A 21,727-nucleotide genomic window follows, 5' to 3' on the forward strand; every position below is an offset into this window, starting at 1 on the left:
CCCAGGGAGAGAGAGAAGAATAGATTAGGGACACAGAGAAGCATGGAACAGATATATAATTTTTGTTTTAAACAGACTTGGAAATCGATACAATAAAACAGCACACAGAGAGAGAGAGAGAGAAAAAAGTGGGAGAGGTAACCAAGCGGAGGCTGGCCTTCGGCAGTGGCGAAGTAGTGGAGACTTAATGGAGAGGTAGAGGAATGGCGAGAAGAGGAGAACAGCTGGTGCAGTGTGATGAGAGGTTGACGTAATGACAGCCCTGTCAATCAGGGGTCATAAAAGTATCAGCTAAAACAGCATTGGCCCCCGGGCCCTGCTTTCGCTCTCACACTCTGACTCTCTCCTACAAACACTAATACCAGTGGAGGCTCTTGCATTCACACTCACCAAGGTAGTCAGATTCTCTCTCTCTCTCTCTCTCTCTCTCTCTCTCTCTCTCTCTCTCTCTCTCTCTCTCTCTCTCTCTCTCTCTCTCTCTCTCTCTCTCTCTCTCTCTCTCTCTCTCTCTCTCTCTCTCTCTCTCTCTCTCTCTCTCTCTCTCTCTCTCTCTCTCTCTCTCTCTCTCTCTCTCTCTCTCTCTCTCTCTCTCTCTCTCTCTCTCTCTTTTCTGTGGAGAAGTGTGCACTAACATTAGAGGTGCTGAGTGTGGGAGATGCACAGGTGTGCGACAGGTGTGAGAGGTATAGGTTATGAAGTTGCACCGGTTGGCTCGACTCTGACAAGTGGATACGCTGTACAGTGCCTTGCGAAAGTATTCGGCCCCCTTGAACTTTGCGACCTTTTGCCACATTTCAGGCTTCAAACAAAGATATAAAACTGTATTTTTTTTGTGAAGAATCAACAACAAGTGGGACACAATTATGAAGTGGAACGACATTTATTGGATATTTCAAACTTTTTTAACAAATCAAAAACTGAAAAATTGGGCGTGCAAAATTATTCAGCCCCTTTACTTTCAGTGCAGCAAACTCTCTCCAGAAGTTCAGTGAGGATCTCTGAATGATCCAATGTTTACCTAAATGACTAATGATGATAAATACAATCCACCTGTGTGTAATCAAGTCTCCGTATAAATGCACCTGCACTGTGATAGTCTCAGAGGTCCGTTAAAAGCGCAGAGAGCATCATGAAGAACAAGGAAAACACCAGGCAGGTCCGATATACTGTTGTGAAGAAGTTTAAAGCCGGATTTAGATACAAAAAGATTTCCCAAGCTTTAAACATCCCAAGGAGCACTGTGCAAGCGATAATATTGAAATGGAAGGAGTATCAGACCACTGCAAATCTACCAAGACCTGGCCGTCCCTCTAAACTTTCAGCTCATACAAGGAGAAGACTGATCAGAGATGCAGCCAAGAGGCCCATGATCACTCTGGATGAACTGCAGAGATCTACAGCTGAGGTGGGAGACTCTGTCCATAGGACAACAATCAGTCGTATATTGCACAAATCTGGCCTTTATGGAAGAGTGGCAAGAAGAAAGCCATTTCTTAAAGATATCCATAAAAAGTGTTGTTTAAAGTTTGCCACAAGCCACCTGGGAGACACACCAAACATGTGGAAGAAGGTGCTCTGGTCAGATGAAACCAAAATTGAACTTTTTGGCAACAATGCAAAACGTTATGTTTGGCGTAAAAGCAACACAGCTCATCACCCTGAACACACCATCCCCACTGTCAAACATGGTGGTGGCAGCATCATGGTTTGGGCCTGCTTTTCTTCAGCAGGGACAGGGAAGATGGTTAAAATTGATGGGAAGATGGATGGAGCCAAATACAGGATCATTCTGGAAGAAAACCTGATGGAGTCTGCAAAAGACCTGAGACTGGGACGGAGATTTGTCTTCCAACAAGACAATGATCCAAAACATAAAGCAAAATCTACAATGGAATGGTTCAAAAATAAACATATCCAGGTGTTAGAATGGCCAAGTCAAAGTCCAGACCTGAATCCAATTGAGAATCTGTGGAAAGAACTGAAAACTGCTGTTCACAAATGCTCTCCATCCAACCTCACTGAGCTCGAGCTGTTTTGCAAGGAGGAATGGGAAAACATTTCAGTCTCTCGATGTGCAAAACTGATAGAGACATACCCCAAGCGACTTACAGCTGTAATCGCAGCAAAAGGTGGCGCTACAAAGTATTAACTTAAGGGGGCTGAATAATTTTGCACGCCCAATTTTTCAGTTTTTGATTTGTTAAAAAAGTTTGAAATATCCAATAAATGTCGTTCCACTTCATGATTGTGTCCCACTTGTTGTTGATTCTTCACAAAAAAATACAGTTTTATATCTTTATGTTTGAAGCCTGAAATGTCGCAAAGTTCAAGGGGGCCGAATACTTTCGCAAGACACTGTAGGTTGGGATTGAAGGGCACAGGTATGCAGCTGTTGAGTGGTCCCTGGAAAGGTGCTTCAAAGGTGTGTGGTAAGCGTGTGGTAAGCGTGTGGTAAGCGTGTGGTACAGGAGAGGTTATGAGCGTTCTGGGGTTGGGCAATACATTGAGGAGACGTATGGAGTGGGAGTACGTAACGAAGACTATATATAGAGAGTGTAAGGGTTCTGTGATACTTGGAGGAGATTAAATGGAGTGGGTAGGACAGAGGGAGTAGAAATGCATTTGCTGTGTAAAGAGTGAAGTTGCGGTGTATGGGGTTTCACTGTGTGAGAAAGACTGCGTGGGAACGAAACTCATGCATAACACAGTGACGGGTGGAGGAAAACAATGTGATAGTTACATACCACAATATCATATACATATATAGATACTTTGACTCCACCTATAGATTTGTAAAGTGGCATTAGCTTGAGCTAGTCTGCTGTACACACGTCACAAATTCCAGGATTTTTTTTCATCATATAGCTCGTTCTCCATCTTCTTTTTAAATAGCGAGCCAACATGTTGTCAGCACTTTCATTTCCATGACTGATCACAACAAATATTTTTTTTTAACTTCAATATCGTATTCAGACGCTTTGCTCGGTACTTTGTTGAAGCACCTTTTGGCAGTGATTACAGCCTAGAGTCTTCTTGGATATGACGCTACAAGCTTGGCACACCTGTATTTTGGGGAGTTTCTCTCATTCTTCTCTGCAGATCCTCTCAAGCTCTGTCAGGTTGGATGGGGAGTCCGGACTCTGGTCGGGCCACTCAAGGACAGTAAGAGACTTATCTCGAAGCCACTCCTGTGTTGTCTTGGCTGTGTGCTTAGGGCCGTTGTCCTGTTGGAAGGTGAACTTTTACCCCCAGCCTGAGGTCTTGAGTGCACTGGAGCAGGTATTCATCAAGGAGCTCTACTTTGCTCCGTTCATCTTTGCCTCGATCCTGACTAGTCTCCCAGTCCCTGCCGCTGAAAAACATCCCCAAAGCATGATTCTGCCACCACCATGCTTCACCGTAGGGATAGTTCCAGGTTTCTCCAAATTGGGACGTTTGGCATTCAGGTCAAAGAGTTCAATTTTGGTTTCATCAGACCAGAGAATCTTGTTTCTCATGGTCAGAGTCTTTAGGTGCCTTTTGGCAAACTCAAAGCGGGCTGTCATGTACCTTTCACGGAGAAAAGGCCCTCTACCATAAAGGCCTAATTGACGGAGTGCTCAGGGCTTGGTTTTTGCTCTGACATGCACTGTCAACTGTGGGACCTTATATAGACAGCTGCCTTTCCAAATCATGTCCAATCAATTGAATTTACCACCAGTGGCCTCCAATCAAGTTATAGAAACATCTCAAGGATGAATAATGGAAACAGGATGCACCTGAACTACATTTTTAGTCTCATAGCAAAGGGTCTGAACACTTATGTAAATATGATATGTTTTTAGTTTTTAATACATTTACAAACATTTTTTAAAAAAAATCTGTTTTCGCTTCGTCATTATGGGGTATTGCGTGTAGATTCATGAGGAGACTGTTTAATTTAATCCATTTTTGAATGTAACAAAATGTGGAAAAAGGTCAAGGGGTCTGAATACTTTCCGACGGCACTGTCGGCGTGTGTCGAAGCCCACTCAACTGCAGTGCCTCCGGGAATCTTAAGGAGTCAATCTCTGTGCGTGTGTGCCTGTGTGTATGGGCCCACTCACTTGCAGTGCCTCCAGGAAGCGAAAGGATCCCAGGCGTCTGCCCCGAGGCACCAGGCAGAAAGTGGAGTTGTGCAGCATCTCTCTGTAGTCATATCTGTGGAGAAACACACATCATCATTACATGTCACACACACACACACACACACACACACACACACACACACACAAAGTAGAGGCTGTCAGGTTTCTCTCCTATAATCATACACCCTCAGGACCACATGTATACACAGTGCTAGCTATGCTCACCTTCCGGAACACACTCACATAACAGATCGCAGCCCAGTATACAGTAAGTCCCTCAGCTGCATCATGTAACATCATTCATAGACAGGTACGGACAGAAGACAAATCTATTTCTCCATCACAAGCACACAATTTTCTAGGGTTTCTCACTGCAGTGCAATTCCTCATCTCCCTCTCCCGCTTGCTTGCTCTCTCCATGCCACTCTCTCCCCCTCCCAGTGAGGTGTGCCTTATTGCCATCCAAACGGAATGATCAACCCTGCCAGGGGTAACGAGCTGTGAGTGACACCTGCTACCAAGAGGCAAGCTCCTGCTGTGGTGGGTGTGTGTGGTTAAATCAGCCACAGAAGGGGGGGGGGGGGGGGGGGGGGGGGGGGGGGGGGGGGGGGTTGTGTACACACTACAGGACTGTCTGTGTCTGTCCGCACGCTCTTAATCATGCCCAGACAGAGGGAGTAGTGTACACACTACAGGTGAAGTCACACAGGGTAGCAGAGAGTAGGTAACACAGATGGGATGAGAATATGAAGCTGTTTTCCCATTTCACACAGACAGCCGTTTACTGGGGCTTTAACCTCTACTAGGCCCAGGAGAAAGACTTTCTGCCCATCTTTCTCTCTCTCCTCTCCTGTCATTGGGAGAATCTCAATTGCATTTCCGTGACTCCACTTCTCTCCACTCTGACCTTCTCATCCAATAGGTTTTGAGGAGGCGGAGAGAGAGAGAGCTCGCGAGGGATCAAGGAAATGCAATCGAGTTTCTTCCATTGCCTTTCAGTCCAATTCGCTCTTAATCACATTCATAAAGCCCTTTTTTTACATCTTCAGTTGTCACAGAGTGCTTTTCAACTCTCTTTTCTATTCTCTTTCTCCCCCTTCTCTCCCACTGACCCTCCTAACTCACTCCCCCCTCCCCTCTCCCTTCCATTCTAGCCACTACTGCAGAGCTTGCAAGGGAGAGTCAGCTAAAGACAGGTCCTTTAGGTTAGGAGGTTAAAAGAGTGGAGGCGGTACATCATCTCATTTAGGTCTATATGGTGTGAAGGTGAAAGGGCAGTCATTCTCTATCCCGGTCTCTCTCTCTCTCCATGGTGTATGCAGAGGGCTGCTGCTGTTTACCGACACTAACGGAAGGGTGTGTGTGTTTTTGCGTACTCAATCCGCACATAGGCTCACGTAACATTGGAGGGCAATAGCCGGGACACGTCTACCGCTAGGATTCAAAGCACAAACGGGTACACACACACACACACACAGTCACTCTCGCACACGGCAACAACTAATAAAATGGCCTGCGCGCCGCACTAGTCGGTGCTGAAAGTCACATATGTAATATATAGTTAGAACACAACTTGCATCACACACACACACACACCTCGGTGGCCACGTTTGCAGGGGACATACATATTTCTGCACCAGCTGTCTCCCAGTGCAGCGCGGACACCCTCGTGTCCCTCCTTGCCTTAATGCCACAGAATATCAAATGAGACAGACTGCCCTAAGTAGCTGTAGCATCTCCCTCCCGAGCACATCTGGTGTTTGGGTTAATGCTCAAGACAAGATGTGCCCTTGGCATCAGGGCGTGCTCAGAGAAAGCAATGCCTCAGTAGAGCAAGGACGTGCTGCTCCATATGACAGGCTGGTCAGTTTTCCATACATCCTGAAATGTATGACAGTGTATTCTTATTTTGTGCGTGACGGGCGGGTGCTGCTGGGAGTGAGTGGGGCGCGGGGAACGGAAATGCAAAACAAGTGCATGAGAACCGGAGGAAACTCCGAGGAGGGGACTTGATTCATTTTATGGATACGTCCAAAGTCCATGCACACTATAGCTTAGCTAACCCTTTACAGGCGGTAGACTGCAAACGGTTGCAACATACTCCATTTAACCGTTTAACAAGGCTTAGTTCATTGGTTTAGCTCATTTCTGTGCACTATACAGGGCGAAGGACGTAAGTGAAGCTCCTCCGCTGGATCTCTAAAAATATCCACATGACAACTGTGGTTGGCGCCTTGGCTGGAGGAATTGTTGCATTTCCATTGCGTTCAGTAACATCTATGAACAACATTGTTAGGAATAGTATTGACGTCAAAACGGGAGAACCAAGGACACGGGCGGTTCCTAATGCTGTGGGATTCTCGCTAGTGTTTACAGAACACGATTAGGATAAGGACCTGCGATTGTAACAGCAAGCAAATAACAAAAATAGATGACCGCAGTGTAGCCGTAATTATGAGTACATGTTGCATGGATGGATAAGTCATAAGAATATAAAAATGTGCATTTGTTCTTAGAAATGTATGTAGATCTGTACCTGTCTATTCATGCTATGTGTTGTCTTTTCTTTATGTTTATTTAGTAAATGTAGTTCTGTACCTGTCCATTAAATGTTATGCATGCCGTTTTACATAATTATGTCCTTCAGCTGTAATTGTCTATGAGTGGCTACGGATACAGAGTTTGTATCCCAATTAGCGCAGGTTAAAAATACGGATATATCCCCCCCATCCTCATTGCAAACGTTAGCTAAACTGCGCAGGAGGCAGACAGGCAGTCAACTTATGTTATTTTTCCCCCCCCAGGAACTATGATATGGCAGCAACTATAAAGATTAGCCTCCGCCATCAGACAAAATATGTCCAAAGTGTAGGGACAGCGTCCTGGCTTGTGCAACATCCCGTTAAAACAGACAGAAGATTGTGGCCTTCATAATGTGTGTTTTGGGAATGTTCTCTCAAATCGCCGCAGGCTTTTCGTTTCAGCTGTTCAGAAATATGAGGCAGCTATACAGCATCATGGTTCAGAAGAGGGTCAGTAAAGCGCGAAACGTGAAGGGAGTGGGAGTTTGAGCAGCGGCTTCGTTAGAAAAACAAATGTGTGCGAAAAAAATAACACGTGCAGTACGTGATCCGGATCCTTCGCTTCAAGAAAGAGGTTCCTGGAGGGTCGCGCAAGGTGTGGGCGGAAAACGCTGTATCCGTAGCCACGGCCTTAATGTTATGTATTATGTCATGTTTTAGGCTTTGTGTGGACGCCAGGATGAGTAGCTGCAGCTCTGACAGTAGCTAAATGGGGATCCTAATAAAATACTAATTCTAGACACAGCTAGATAGACATACCTACAGCAGACAGCCGATTAGTGAAAAATCTCGCGATGTTCCCTAGAGCAAGGCACTTAACCATAATTGCTCCTGTAAATCGCTCTGGATAAGAGCGTCTCCTAAATGACTCAAATGTAAAACGTTTCAATTTTTTAAAAAAACTGTCATGACAGCTAGTGTCAGCTTATGACAACTGATTTATGGATCTATGTATGGTGATAATGGTTAGATTACACAACATGATTACAGACCTGTGCAAACAGTAGGTGCATGTCTAATTCCATCTAAATCAATACATTACCACCCTTGTACCATCTTGATATACGTACCAGTCAAGTTTGGACACACCGACTCATTCAAGAGTTTTCCTTTATTTTGACTATTTTCTACATTGTATTTAATAGTGAAGACATCAATACTATGAAATAACACATATGGAATCATGTAGTAACCAAAAAAGTGTTAAATAAAAACATTTTATATTTGAGATTCTTCAAAGTAGCCACCCTTTGCCTTGATGACAGCTTTGCACACTCTTGGCATTCTCTCAACCAGCTTCATGAGGTAGTTGGAATGCCTTTCAATGGAATGCCTTTCAATTAACAGATGTGCCGTGTTAAAAGTCCATGAGTACTTTATGACACAAAGGTCAGTCAATATGGACCATTTCAAGAACTTTGAAAGTTTGAAAGTTCATTAGAGTTACCAGCCTCAGATTGCAGCCCAAATAAATTCACAGAGTTCAAGTAACAGACACATCTCAACATCAACTGTTCAGAGGACACCGTGTCAGGCCTTCATGGTCGAATTGCTGCGAAGAAACCACTACTAAAGGACACCAATAAGAAGAAGAGACTTGCTTGGGCAAAGGAACACAAGCAATGGACATTAGACTGGTGAAAATCTGCCCTTTGGTCTGATGAGTCCAAATTTGCCAAGTGTGCAAAGCTGTCATCAAGGCAAAGGGTGGCTACTTTGAATAATCTCAAATAGTTTGACTTGATTCCATGTGTTATTTCATGGTTTTGATGTCTTCACTATATTGTTCTACAATGTAGAAAACAGTAAAATAAAATAAGAAAAACCCCTGAATGAGTAGGTGTCCAAACTTTTGACTGGTACTGTACGTGTCATCTGTATGCATGGACCCACTCTGACTTTAATACAAGAACAGGGTAAAATACTAAGTTCTAGGATATAAAGGGTTTTACCCTCTGTCTCTTCTACTGTCTCATTGAGAGCCAGAGGATGGGCCCTGACCCCTGACTTGTCCACTGCTTGCCCCTTCAGTCTGCTAGCTGGGGCACTTAGAAGGGTCACTGGTCCCCGGCTGAGGGATACAGTAGAGATCACTCTCCTTTCTCCATCTCTCGTTTTTTCCCTCTCCTCCTCTCCATTTTCATTTCTCTCAAACAGCAGAGCTCTGTCTTCCTGCTGACCTTGAGCTGCCGAGGAGGAAACCAACAGCTGAGCGAACCGAGGAGCCCACAGGCGGTGTGAGTGTGTGTTGTTTTGGTGTGTGTGTGTGAAAGTGTTTATGTGTGAGGGATAGATAGATAAATAAAGAGAAAGACCGTGAGAGAGGGAGAAAGAGTAGGCTATTGTAAAGAATGCCGTGCTTTGAGTGAAAACATTGGAAAATGAAGTCAACATAGCATAATGCTGAGGAAATATAATTCAGATGAGATGGACTGAGAATTAGGCCTTTTATGAAATAAATTGTGTCTTTTACAGGTCTGATGCAATTAGGTGACCCTCTCAACCAGACCCACCGGCAACAACTTTCAGTTGCCATTGCAACACCCTTTTAGTGCCTCCGCTAAGAAGAGTGACTTAATTACATCCAGATGGATTTTTTATATTTTTAAAATCTACTTTCTTTTAATATTTATTTTTATTTTTAGGAAACTCTCAGAATCAAAGCTCTTTCCTTAGTCCCCCTTAGCCAGGTTTCTCAGAGGGAGGAGGTGGGACTTTCCTGGGCAAGGAGCCAGCAGTGCACTGCCGTCAGGCTTGATGCAGTATGGGTATCTGACAGACGCTAGCTAGAGCAAACCCTCCCTCCGGGCCCGCTCGTTCTAAAGTGATGAAAACACAAAACCGCAAACAACCTCGATGTTCTCCAAAAACACAGAAAGTGATCAAAGTTAGGACTTTGATGAGGTTGTCACATTAGCCCAAGAGATCTCTTGTCTCTCCCAGTGTGTGTGTGTGTGTGTGTGTGTGTGTGTGTGTGTGTTATTACCGTGTATGTATTGCCTGAAGAGGGCCAAGATGTGCTTTCGTCTGTCTGAAGACGCAAAGACGGTGAGGACCGGAGCTGTGTGGATTACCCGTAACAAAGGAGACGGGATGGAAGGAACACCGTACCACGGAGGATTAGGGCCACTGTGATACTGTCATGCCTGGGAGCTAGCTGTATGCTACAGTCAGAACTGCATGACTCAAGGCCATGGGAGGTGTACGCGCGCCTGCATGCATGCGAGAAAGAGAGCGCGCGCGCACGAGAGAGAGAGTGTGATAGTGAATTAATAAAGAGCGATTAAGACTGAGCGTATGGTAAGAGTAGGGCTGTTGCGGTGACCGTATTACCTGCCACACCTGCAGTCAAGACGACAGTAAAATGCCACGTGACTGTTGAGTCATGGTAATCTCCTTTTATGCACTCTAGACGTGTGTTGTTGGTAGTACCCAATGGCCTGGTACTCAGGGCTCTATTGTCCCTCTAACCACTCTGACATCAATGCAAATGCTATCGAAAATCACATCAAAACATATCAAAACTGTAGTGTGCTTTTAAAAGAAAGAAGTTCAACAACAGGTTGAAACTGAGTGGAAAATATGGTTGTTGTGCATGTCGTTTCAAAGCCTAACACAACGACTGGGTTACCTTATGCTACGCTCCAAATGTTCTATCCATGAGTCTGGGAGAGAATATATAGGCCTAGGTGATGCTGTTGATTCAGTGCAGGGCAGCTTACAGAGTTAGTTTACAATTATAGTGAATCTTTGTATTTGATTTTGAATAGCCTAGTAATAGGGCATTTTTTATATTTTCATACGTAAATTAGGCTGACATTACTTTCAGCTACATCTCTCCACCATGTTTCCATCTCCTCCTCTTTCTCCCTTATTCCTTTCTCGAGGGCACAGAGAGAGGGGCTGTCAACAGTTTAATGAAATAGGTTTTTGTTGTGAAAACATGTTACTATCGATGTTCCTGAACAGATTTCACTTGGTTTCCCAAATTAAGCTCTGGGTAGCTGCAGGAACAGGGTTGGAGAGCCCATGTCATTTGGACGGAATAGGACCTGTTGCGCAGCGAGGCTGCATTCTCCTCAAACAGTGGATGGAGCCTGGAGTGAAATAACCGGAGTAGCCTACCCAGGATATAACTGAAAAAGAATAGGCAGCCTACACTATTCCAGTGCATACTTGCGCAAGCTTTCTTTAGTGACTTTCTCAAATCAAATAGCCTGTAGTCACAGATTAATCTAACGTATCCCTTTTACGCTAAACAGAACCATTAAAAAAAGAGAAAATTGAAAAATAAGTGTCTATTATTTATATTTAGGGGGTAGATCAGCTGCCATAATCAACATTCACCTCTTCGGGGCCACTGTGCTGTGATGTGTAAAAAAAAAGTTCTGAACCTTTTTATTCTCATTGTTCCTACAGATTGTAAATTTAAAATCAACATTTTTTTCTAAAAGTATTATTATATTATTGATCGGTTGACTATGACTTATCAGATCGCCCAGTAGTGCTATCTGCAGGGTTAGCTCCAGGTAAATATTTGAATTCTTCAGCCATTCCTGAACCTGTGACCAAAAACAAGCTACATATGGACAGTACCAAAGCAAATGATCTAATGATTCTGCCTCTTCGCAGTAAAATGCAGAGCTAGTATGGTTGTACCCCATATAAATAACAATCTGTTGGTTGCAAGAATTCTATAGAATAATTTAAATGGAAAAATTAAAAGTTTTGAATCCAGCGTAATTTTGCGTGTCAATTCATAAACCATGTGACATCGAATCAATACGTCAAAAATATCTTTCTTTATCCAATTATGGTCTTTAATGGAGGGCCGACAGACAAGTTCCTTACTTTAACCCCCTTCCACTTCTTCCAGTTTTGTGGTAATGCTGCAATTCGTTGGTTGTAATTTGGTGTAGAGCAGACATTTCCATATGTTTTTGTTAGCTGCATGTATTGACATAACTCCACCAGTCCTATATATGATATTTACGAAGATTATAATTTTTTGAATTTAAAATTTTTATTTTTTATCAATTAGTACATTTGAATTAAACCACAATATTTGTTGTATTAGTTCTGTATTTTCTGGTCGATTAAATTGAAATCGCAACCAACTTTCTATGGCTTGTTTTAAAAATAGCGATATTTGGGAGAGGATTTCCTTTTTGAATAACAAAGTGAGAGGTTGTAATCTGAATAAAGGGAAAAGGGCCTTTCGTGAACATGTTAGAGAACCAGTTCGGATTTAAGTATAACTTTTGTATGACTGACACCTTTAGTGAGAGGTCTAATGCTATAATATTTAGTCATTTCTGCCCTCCGAATTAATATTAATTATAGAAATAGGCCCATTTAATTTTGTCTGGCTTGCCATTCCAAATAAAAGAAAATACATTACTCATATAATAACAAAAAAAACTGTTCACTAGGTGAGGCAAGACTATAAGCAAATAGGTAAACTGGGATATGACTAGAGTTAATCAGGGTGATTTTTCCACAAATAGACAGGTATCGTCCTTTCCATGGTAGCAAGATCTTATCTATTTTTGTTAACTTTCTATAAAAATTTATTGGAGAGATAATTTATTATTTTGGGATATGTATACAGAGTATGTCCACATCACCGTCAGACCACGTTATTGGTAAACTACACAGGATGGGAAAGTTGTATACGCAATACTTATAGTACACTCATAATTTAGTTGTATGCCAGAGAGGTTAGAAAAATTATCTAGATCCTCTATGAGGCTGTGGAGGGATACAAGTTGTGGATTTAAAAGAAAACACGAATCAGTGTACAATGACACCTTTGTTTTTTAGACTAGTATTTCTAATCCCTTGATATTATTGTTGGATCTGATTTTAATAACTAACATTTTGATGGCCATAAGAAATAGATATGCAGATAGTGGACAACCTTGTTTTACTCCTCTTGACAGTTTAAAACCTTGAGAAGTAGCCATTATTTACTATTTTACACCTAGGGTTACTATACATTATTTTAACCAATTTTATAAGAGATTCTCCAAAATTGAAATGTTCCAGGCATTTACAGTGCCTTGCGAAAGTATTCGGCCCCCTTGAACTTTGCGACCTTTTGCCATATTTCAAGCTTCAAACATAAAGATATAAAACTGTATTTTTTTGTGAAGAATCAACAACAAGTGGGACACAATCATGAAGTGGAACGACATTTATTGGATATTTCAAACTTTTTTAACAAATCAAAAACTGAAAAATTGGGTGTGCAAAATTATTCAGCCCCCTTAAGTTAATACTTTGTAGCGCCACCTTTTGCTGCGATTACAGCTGTAAGTCGCTTGGGGTATGTCTCTATCAGTTTTGCACATCGAGAGACTGACATTTTTTCCCATTCCTCCTTGCAAAACAGCTCGAGCTCAGTGAGGTTGGATGGAGAGCATTTGTGAACAGCAGTTTTCAGTTCTTTCCACAGATTCTCGATTGGATTCAGGTCTGGATTCTAACACCTGGATATGTTTATTTTTGAACCATTCCATTGTAGATTTTGCTTTATGTTTTGGATCATTGTCTTGTTGGAAGACAAATCTCCGTCCCAGTCTCAGGTCTTTTGCAGACTCCATCAGGTTCTTCCAGAATGGTCCTGTATTTGGCTCCATCCATCTTCCCATCAATTTTAACCATCTTCCCTGTCCCTGCTGAAGAAAAGCAGGCCCAAACCATGATGCTGCCACCACCGTGTTTGACAGTGGGGATGGTGTGTTCATGGTGATGAGCTGTGTTGCTTTTACGCCAAACATAACGTTTTGCATTGTTGCCAAAAAGTTCAATTTTGGTTTCATCTGACCAGAGCACCTTCTTCCACATGTTTGGTGTGTCTCCCAGGTGGCTTGTGGCAAACTTTAAACAACACTTTTTATGGATATCTTTAAGAAATGGCTTTCTTCTTGCCACTCTTCCATAAAGGCCAGATTTGTGCAATATACGACTAATTGTTGTCCTATGGACAGAGTCTCCCACCTCAGCTGTAGATCTCTGCAGTTCATCCAGAGTGATCATGGGCCTCTTGGCTGCATCTCTGATCAGTCTTCTCCTTGTATGAGCTGAAAGTTTAGAGGGACGGCCAGGTCTTGGTAGATTTGCAGTGGTCTGATACTCCTTCCATTTCAATATTATCGCTTGCACAGTGCTCCTTGGGATGTTTAAAGCTTGGGAAATATTTTTGTATCCAAATCCGGCTTTAAACTTCTTCACAACAGTATATCGGACCTGCCTGGTGTTTTCCTTGTTCTTCATGATGCTCTCTGCGCTTTTAACGGACCTCTGAGACTATCACAGTGCAGGTGCATTTATACGGAGACTTGATTACACACAGGTGGATTGTATTTATCATCATTAGTCATTTAGGTAAACATTGGATCATTCAGAGATCCTCACTGAACTTCTGGAGAGAGTTTGCTGCACTGAAAGTAAAGGGGCTGAATAATTTTGCACGCCCAATTTTTCAGTTTTTGATTTGTTAAAAAAGTTTGAAATATCCAATAAATGTCGTTCCACTTCATGATTGTGTCCCACTTGTTGTTGATTCTTCACAAAAAAATACAGTTTTATATCTTTATGTTTGAAGCCTGAAATGTGGCAAAAGGTCGCAAAGTTCAAGGGGGCCGAATACTTTCGCAAGGCACTGTATATATAAACTGCAGTCGTACTTTATCAAAAGCCTTTTCAAAGTACGCTATGAATAGCAGGCCTGGTTTCCCAGATATTTCATGGTGTTCTATTGTTTCCAGTACTTGTCTGATATTATCTCCAATGTATCGTCTATGTAAAAAAAATCTGTCTGATTAGAATGAATGTCTGACAATATTTTTATAATTATGTTTTCCCAGACTTAAAGGCTTTAACTGCATCAATAAGTTCCTCCTCTAATTTCACCTTCACATGAGTCTCTGTATGGCTGTTCATTTGACACTATTATTTTTAGAAATCCATACAATTAGCTTCGGTGAGAGGAGACAAACGAAAACATATGTTTAAAGTACTTTGCTTCCTTTTTCAAAATATCATTTGGTGAATCATAGATGACTCTGAGCCACTTATGTGCATCCGCTTCGGAATGGGAAAAATATCCTTTCTATTTTATTATATTCTCCTTACTATAAAATCATATAATAAAAATAACGACACAGCTACTTAAGCATACCTTGTCTGCTAAGTGAACAAGCCTACAGCCTATGGCATAGCGCATAGCCAGATAACATACAGTAAAGAAAACTCATTCTGGTCTGAAATACATTTTATTCATATCATGTTTCTTTAGACCTGGCAAAAATAAATAATGGATTTATGGTTCATATTAAATTGATTTATTAAGGAAAAAAGGACGATGTTCCAAAAGGCGAGCATCAGTGGCTTGTATGCATGGAGGCCTGGAGATGCTAAACGTGTTTATGTTAATTAACGGTCATTTACCGTGAGACCGGCAGTCTTTTGCATGACAATAACCTGCTGACAAAATGTCATGACCGCCACAGCCCTAGTGTGTGAGTGAATGCCTATGAGTGAGTCAGACGTGCTGCATGGTACAGTTTGACTGATTAACACAGGCAGTGTACTTGTGTGCTGTAAATCAGGAACATATGTTATTGTGTATTTGCATGGGAACGATTATCTGTGCGCACATGCGTGTGGCTGTAAATATGAGGGACTGACAAGCAGTGAGGTGTGACTGACTAGTGTGTGTGTGTGTGTGTGTGTGCACGTGCATGCGTGGCCCCGTAACCATCACCCCTTGTACTCCCCACCCATCATCCCTGCGGCTGGATGCCCTGCCCCTGTGGTGTGTGTCCGGTCTTCTCTAACTCCTCGCTCACCGAGCCTGCACGCTCTCCTTCACAACTAATTAATTACCCTAATAGGGCCTCATTAGCTAGCTTATGCTAGTTCCAATTAGCATCCTAGCATAACGGAACCCTTAGGTCCGCTTCCCCAAACAAACACACAGGCTGTGTGCAGGATCCCATGACGGCCATGAGGAACGGCTACACATGCAGGAATCCGATTACGGTCACTTGCTGTCCAGAATCCAGTATTAGACCAACACTCCACTTACAAACCAACTGGCTTTCAGAGAGGTGTCCCTTCCTAAATAGGCTAAAACGTATTTAACTGAGACAAGACAGTTCGCTCTTGTTATCAGACGGCACCTAGATCTTGACAAAAAGGTGTGGTACACGTTTTGAGTTATTCTGATTCCATCAAGAGATACAGGGTTGTCTTTAGGAAAAGGTAATAAAGTTCTGGTTATTCTTAGTATTCAAGGATCAAAGTGGAGCAAAAGGTGATAGTATAGCATTAGCTTGTTTTGACTGGATAGGCTGAGTAACTCCAAACAAGGACTCAAAACCACAACAGGTACCTCAGGACAGTCTTGTCAAGGTGCTAGCTAGATTAGCATAACTTTATAAGGCTCTACTACCATAAAGAAAAACACTCAAGCTAAGAGCAGTGAAGTGAGCGACACAGCCGTATGGCATGCTAACTTCTAGACAGCCCAATGAATCAGCTTCCCAGTCATACCTCGTAGCTCCCCCCCAGCACTTTCTCCTAGCCTACTATCCCCCTGTCACGTCTAAGCCCGAATATTTTAGAAATACCCAGATAACAAGGGTCCCTTCTGCCGAGATACTAATTCGCTGTGATGGCTTTATCTAATGCAATCTTTTCAATTTGTCCTCTACGATTTCTTTCTCGCTGTTTTCCACAGCAAGGTAGATTGAGTCCATTGTTTCTGTTACATTTAGCGTCTGCACAGAACTCGGATTCCCTGATGCCTACTGTAACTCTCCCTCCAGAGGACAAGGGTAGACCTTTAGAGGGACTCTCAACTCCCCCAGACGTACTTGTGTACACAGTCACGCACACATGCACGATATAGTCGCATAGCACCAAGGCAGTTCACGTGTACTGTCTTACACACACTTCAGAGCCCGTGTGATTGGCTCCCTGTTCCACGCCTCGAGTCAGGTCAGAGGTCCAGAACGTACACACACACACTGGAGACCAGCTGTGTCTCATACGGCAGTGCACTTCATTTCCAGATGGCCCTCACGATAATGCAGTGTTGTATGTGTGTTGGGGTGCATGTGTGCCATCCGAGTGTGAGTATACGTGTGTGTGATAGTGAGTGTCTCGGAGTTTGACATGTCAGCACGTGCTTTGCTGCTGCCTCCTTTAAAACTCATACATTTGTCATCAGAGCTGCTGGAATAGATGGCACAGAGCAGACCATATTTATCCATTGAGCCATGGCCATTTATCTGCAGCACACAACAACCATACCAATATGGAAAAGCTTGGGCCGCCGAGAAATTAACTAACTGAGCGTTTGCAATGCGCATGCACATAACTAATGTGCAGAACATGGGTAGCTAGTAAAATCCCAATGCATATGGCCCTGGTCCCATCTGCCTCCCAGGCCCAGCTCAGCCCCTCAGGCCCTCCACTCCTCCAAAAAGTGACTGGAAACCTAATGAACTCAAATAACTTGCAAACATATTCTAATTTATTCCCTCTAAAAGGCTAAAACCACAATAAACTCAGGGCCATATGGGTCCCAGGTCGCAGCACAGCATGAGATAAAGTACAATAAAACACAGACTGACAAATAAAAAGATAAATGGGCGAATTAATAAAGATGGCCTGGTTCGAATGGGGATGTGGTGGGAGGCTGATCGCTAAAGGTTTCAGGGAGTGGGATGATTCCCTAGCTCACACAGTCACAGTACAGTATTTAGACTCTCTGCTCGCTCTTCAAACACACACACAAACCAACACAAATAATTTCTCACCTCACACCAACCCTAGCAATCAAGCTCAGCGCGAGTCTGACATATCCAAAAGGCGAAGCAGCAAACCCTCACATCACATGACAAGAGGAGAGCTGCACAGGGGATAATGCCTGGCCAGATAGAGATTTTGATGGAACAGCTGCAGTGAGGGTGAATGAGAGCGGAGTGCTGTGTGTGTGTGTGTGTGTGTGTGTGTGTGTGTGTGTGCGCGCCCGTCCGTACACTTGAGAGGCTAACAAGGAAACAAAAACACAGGAGCAGCATGAATCAGAAAACAAGAGGGGGGGAAAAGACGTCAGTACGACAATAATGCAATTATTGTTCAATTAAGAATGATTACTAAAAATCTAATTCTATACAAAATGAACCAACTGTTTTTTATAAATGGTAGGGGGTCCACCCACTCTGCCCAGGGTTGGTGAAAAGACAGTTGGTGATGAAATGTCACTCGTTATAAAATGCATAGAAAATCTTTATAAAAAAATTAATGTTCTGAATCGTTTAGTGGGGTCTAACATATCATAAACATTTGATTTTGAAAAAGATCTTAAGGAAAGACAAGAACCAAACTTATAGAGCGGTGTGAGTCGTGATGATTTTACATGTTGTGATGGTCATCTGCAAAATTGTTTCGAAGGGGTCTAAAAAAAAATATAAATTTAACACGAGCTGAATTAAATGTAAAGGGCTTTGAAAATAAAACGCTTGACATTTCGCAGAGATAAGCTTGTTCTTGTCAGAACAGGAATTTCACATTTATATGAAAGTGTATACTAAAATACTACATGTCGTGTCTCAAAATTGATATCCATCTTACCTCTTACATTGTTTTATGTCCTCCGGATTAGAGAAGAAAGAGGAGTTCAACGGTGAGCCTGTCAGTTAGCCGCCGTTTTCGCACAGCATCCTGCCTAGCTGACGCAATGCTATTTTAATGATTGTTCTTTCTCTGGCCTCCATTGAATTATTCACCCTAATTTTGGCCATCTTCATTGGGTAAAAACTCCAATAACCTTTGAACAGACGTGAGGTTTGGACCATTGCTTTTTTTTAGAGTACATCTACACGATTAACATACTATTTTACCCATTGTGTTTTTGATTGGACTCTCTATAAAGGGCTTAATCCTGATGTGAAAATGTACTTTTGCATAGGCCTGAATGAATCATGCATTGACATCAGAGAGAAGATTTATGGAAAAATGTGAGTGATTCACACAGACCTCAAGCTAGATCTTAGAGTTTGACCCTAAGAGGAAGGGGTCATTGTTTCTATGCATTGTTTCTTGTCTTTTGGCGTGACTAATGCCACTAGAGAATGTGGGCCTTTGGCTACAACCAATACATCTTAGTTATATGACACACCTTAGCCTGGTTAGCCGTCCAGTCTCATATGACCCATCTTAAGGCTAAAGCCTGGGTGGAACCTTGGGTCGGGTCAGTGGGGTCAAAGGGTACTCTGGTCCCCACCCCAACAAAGGGCAGGGGATGGTGGTAGTCTTTGAAGGGGGTTGTTGTTGGGCTTCGCTTTGTGGCTGTGGGGTATCTAGTGTGTGTGTGTGTATGTGTGTGTGTGTGTGTGTGTGTGTGTGTGTGTGTAATCCCCCCTTTAAGCCCGAGGTGAGTGGAGCCGTCTGAGAGGACGAGAGCTGTACGGGGAACAGCTGTTCCTGAGCGCTCGGCGGCGTGGTCAGGGAGAAAGGCGGCCGAGCTGCAGCTGTGCCCTCAGGACGGCTGGGACCCAGAGAGAAGAGGGGCTGTTCACTTACAGACAGGGCCAGGAGAAGAGAGGGAGACGGTCACACACAGGGAGACAACAGAGAGATGGCAGATACAAGAAATACCTTCCACACAGAAACCACAAAGAAAATGAACAAATACGTAATTGCTCGGAAAGTCTGCCAGAAGCCCTTTGACTTCTTTACAGGAGTCTAGACTCAAGACGCCGAAGAACTGTATGTCCGACCTTGTGTCAGACAAATCTACTCAGTACAAGATGAAAGTGAAGGTAGCGGTGGACCCTTCTCAGAACTAAGAGGGCACATTTTGGACTGAAGCGATCATTAAATCCCAATAAGGATCGGAACAGAACAATAATTGATCGTGGGTAGAGAAGGAATGTGTTTAAAATTGAATAAGGTGAGTTTGAATGCTAGCCTGCGAGATGGAAGAAAAGACGGGGGGGGGGGGGGGGGGGGGAATCATAAGTCAATAATAGAAGTGGGCTAAGTGGTCTCCTAGCAACCCGTTCCCGATGGAGCACTGCAGCTTATTTTGTCTCAGCTACAGACAGAGGGGAGTGTGAGACAGGCAGCCCCATCCCAAATTGACCCCTGACTTCTCGCCGCTTTGTTCTTCGGTACATCTGAGAGGATCAGAAAGGTAGGCCTAAGCAAAATGGTAATAACTCCACCTTGCTCTCTGATCGGCTAGGTGGAATTGCCACATACATTGCGTCCCTCTCAGATCTCCACAAATGCATAGGGGGTAAGGGCTGGGGCTCAAATTGGTATTAAGCAAGAGATGAGGACAACAGATGTTTGACAATTTACACACACATATAGTAGATAAGCACTAAAGTAACAGGCCAGAGGTTTAACATGGCACAGTAATAGAATGGGATCTATTGAGCGCGAATCTACACTCCTGAGGTTGGGTTCCGATCTCACAGTTGGTTGGCGCATGATGCCAACGACACCAAAGTTGTGGCTGCACAGGTCGCAACTACTGAACATCTGTGACTGAACCGTAAGTCGCTTTGAATAAAAGCACCAGCTAAATGACCGTATTGTAGTTTCAATTCCTGAAGCCGGGTCTAATCCCATTGCGGTGTTGCAAAGGAATCTGTTGGGAACCCCGGCTCCTAAACCCAGTAACGGTGCGTACTAAAGTCTCCTTCAGGACTGCGTGACATTCCACCTTTCATTATCCCCAGTCAGAATGTCAGAAAGAATCCACAACAGAGGGATATTGTTGCCAGAGAGCCATGACTTCAGTCACTAAGAATGTCCACCTCTTCATTTCAAAGGGAGACGATGAAGGTGAGTTGTCAGGAAAAGAGGGGGGGGGGGGGGGGGGGGGGGGGGGTGATGGAGTAAAGGGAGGGGTGAGAGAACGAAGCATTAACAGTGCCAATTACACCGCGACTATCTGTTTGCAAGCAGCCCATGCATGCTCAAAGAATGTTTGACAAGCAAGGACGCCTATACATACGAATCTCTCCCTATGGGGTACACACACAGATACACTCTTAGCTCTTAGAATCACTCGTCTTGAATGCATAATCTTGACCCCCCCCCCCCCCCCCCCACTGTGGTGAGGAAGAGTAATCTAGTGCTTTGAACCGTCTCAGTGAAGAGCTGTCGACTCCTATCCAACCATGTAATTCCCTCCAAATGAGGTGTTTTGAGGAGCCGCCATTGTTATCCACCCCCTCTGACAATCTACCTCCGGAAGTCATAGCAATCTCACTAAGGCTTTAACCATCTCTGACTAAGAGCTCAGTAATTTTCATCGACAAAGTTAACTTTGTCGATGAAAATTACTGAGCTCTTAGTCAGAGATGGTTAAAGCCTTAGTGAGATTGAAAGCCACTCTCAAACATGGAGAAACAACTCAGAAGAGCAAGTAAACCGTTGCCTCTCATAATAGGCCTGGCTAACTGCTTCGGCTCCAACAGTGACTGCAATTACTATTGCAATAACGGCTAATGGTAATGCTAATCATAACAATAGCGCAGCGTGAAGAGAAAATGATGCTTGCATGCCCAGATGCAGTGTAGGGCACTTAGGCGAAGGAAATGAACTGGGGCCCGGCCGCCTTTGGTCGATTCCATCTGTTATCTGGCCCACCTCTTTCTGCCTTCACCGCCTTGGGGTTTGAAGTCAAAAACACAACAAACACAGCCCCTGACGTCTGAGGAGAATCCGTTGTGAATGACTGACGTGGAACTGACACAGCTGGACAGATGGCTGAGAGAACAGCAAGCCATGATGACATGAGACGGTGACGGCTGAACCTCTGGTGGAAGGGTGAAACGCCAAGGAGAGAATTACTCTTCTACGAAGCATTTTCAGGTTTCCGTAGAATCTGAACAGTTTGGGCTAAAAACGCTAACGATGGGCAACGAAAGCAACAGGTCAACAAGTATTAGCAGCAACACGGAGACCTTGCACCCTCCATTTTAACTGGCTTTTCTATCGAAGAAA

At 43.4% G+C, this 21,727-nt stretch overlaps 1 protein-coding gene across 1 annotated transcript in view; it reads right to left on the reverse strand.

Moving 5' to 3' along the window:
- LOC139373381 (exostosin-1b) overlaps positions 1–21,727 on the reverse strand; it is a 112,245-nt gene that overhangs the window by 41,847 nt on the left and 48,671 nt on the right. The window contains exon 2 of the mRNA XM_071113828.1: positions 4,086–4,179. Coding sequence (XP_070969929.1) covers positions 4,086–4,179 — 94 coding nt within the window. The remainder of the gene's footprint in view (positions 1–4,085; positions 4,180–21,727) is intronic.

Source organism: Oncorhynchus clarkii, chromosome 18 (assembly GCF_045791955.1).
Source record: "Oncorhynchus clarkii lewisi isolate Uvic-CL-2024 chromosome 18, UVic_Ocla_1.0, whole genome shotgun sequence".
In the NCBI taxonomy this organism is placed as follows: Eukaryota; Metazoa; Chordata; class Actinopteri; order Salmoniformes; family Salmonidae; genus Oncorhynchus; species Oncorhynchus clarkii.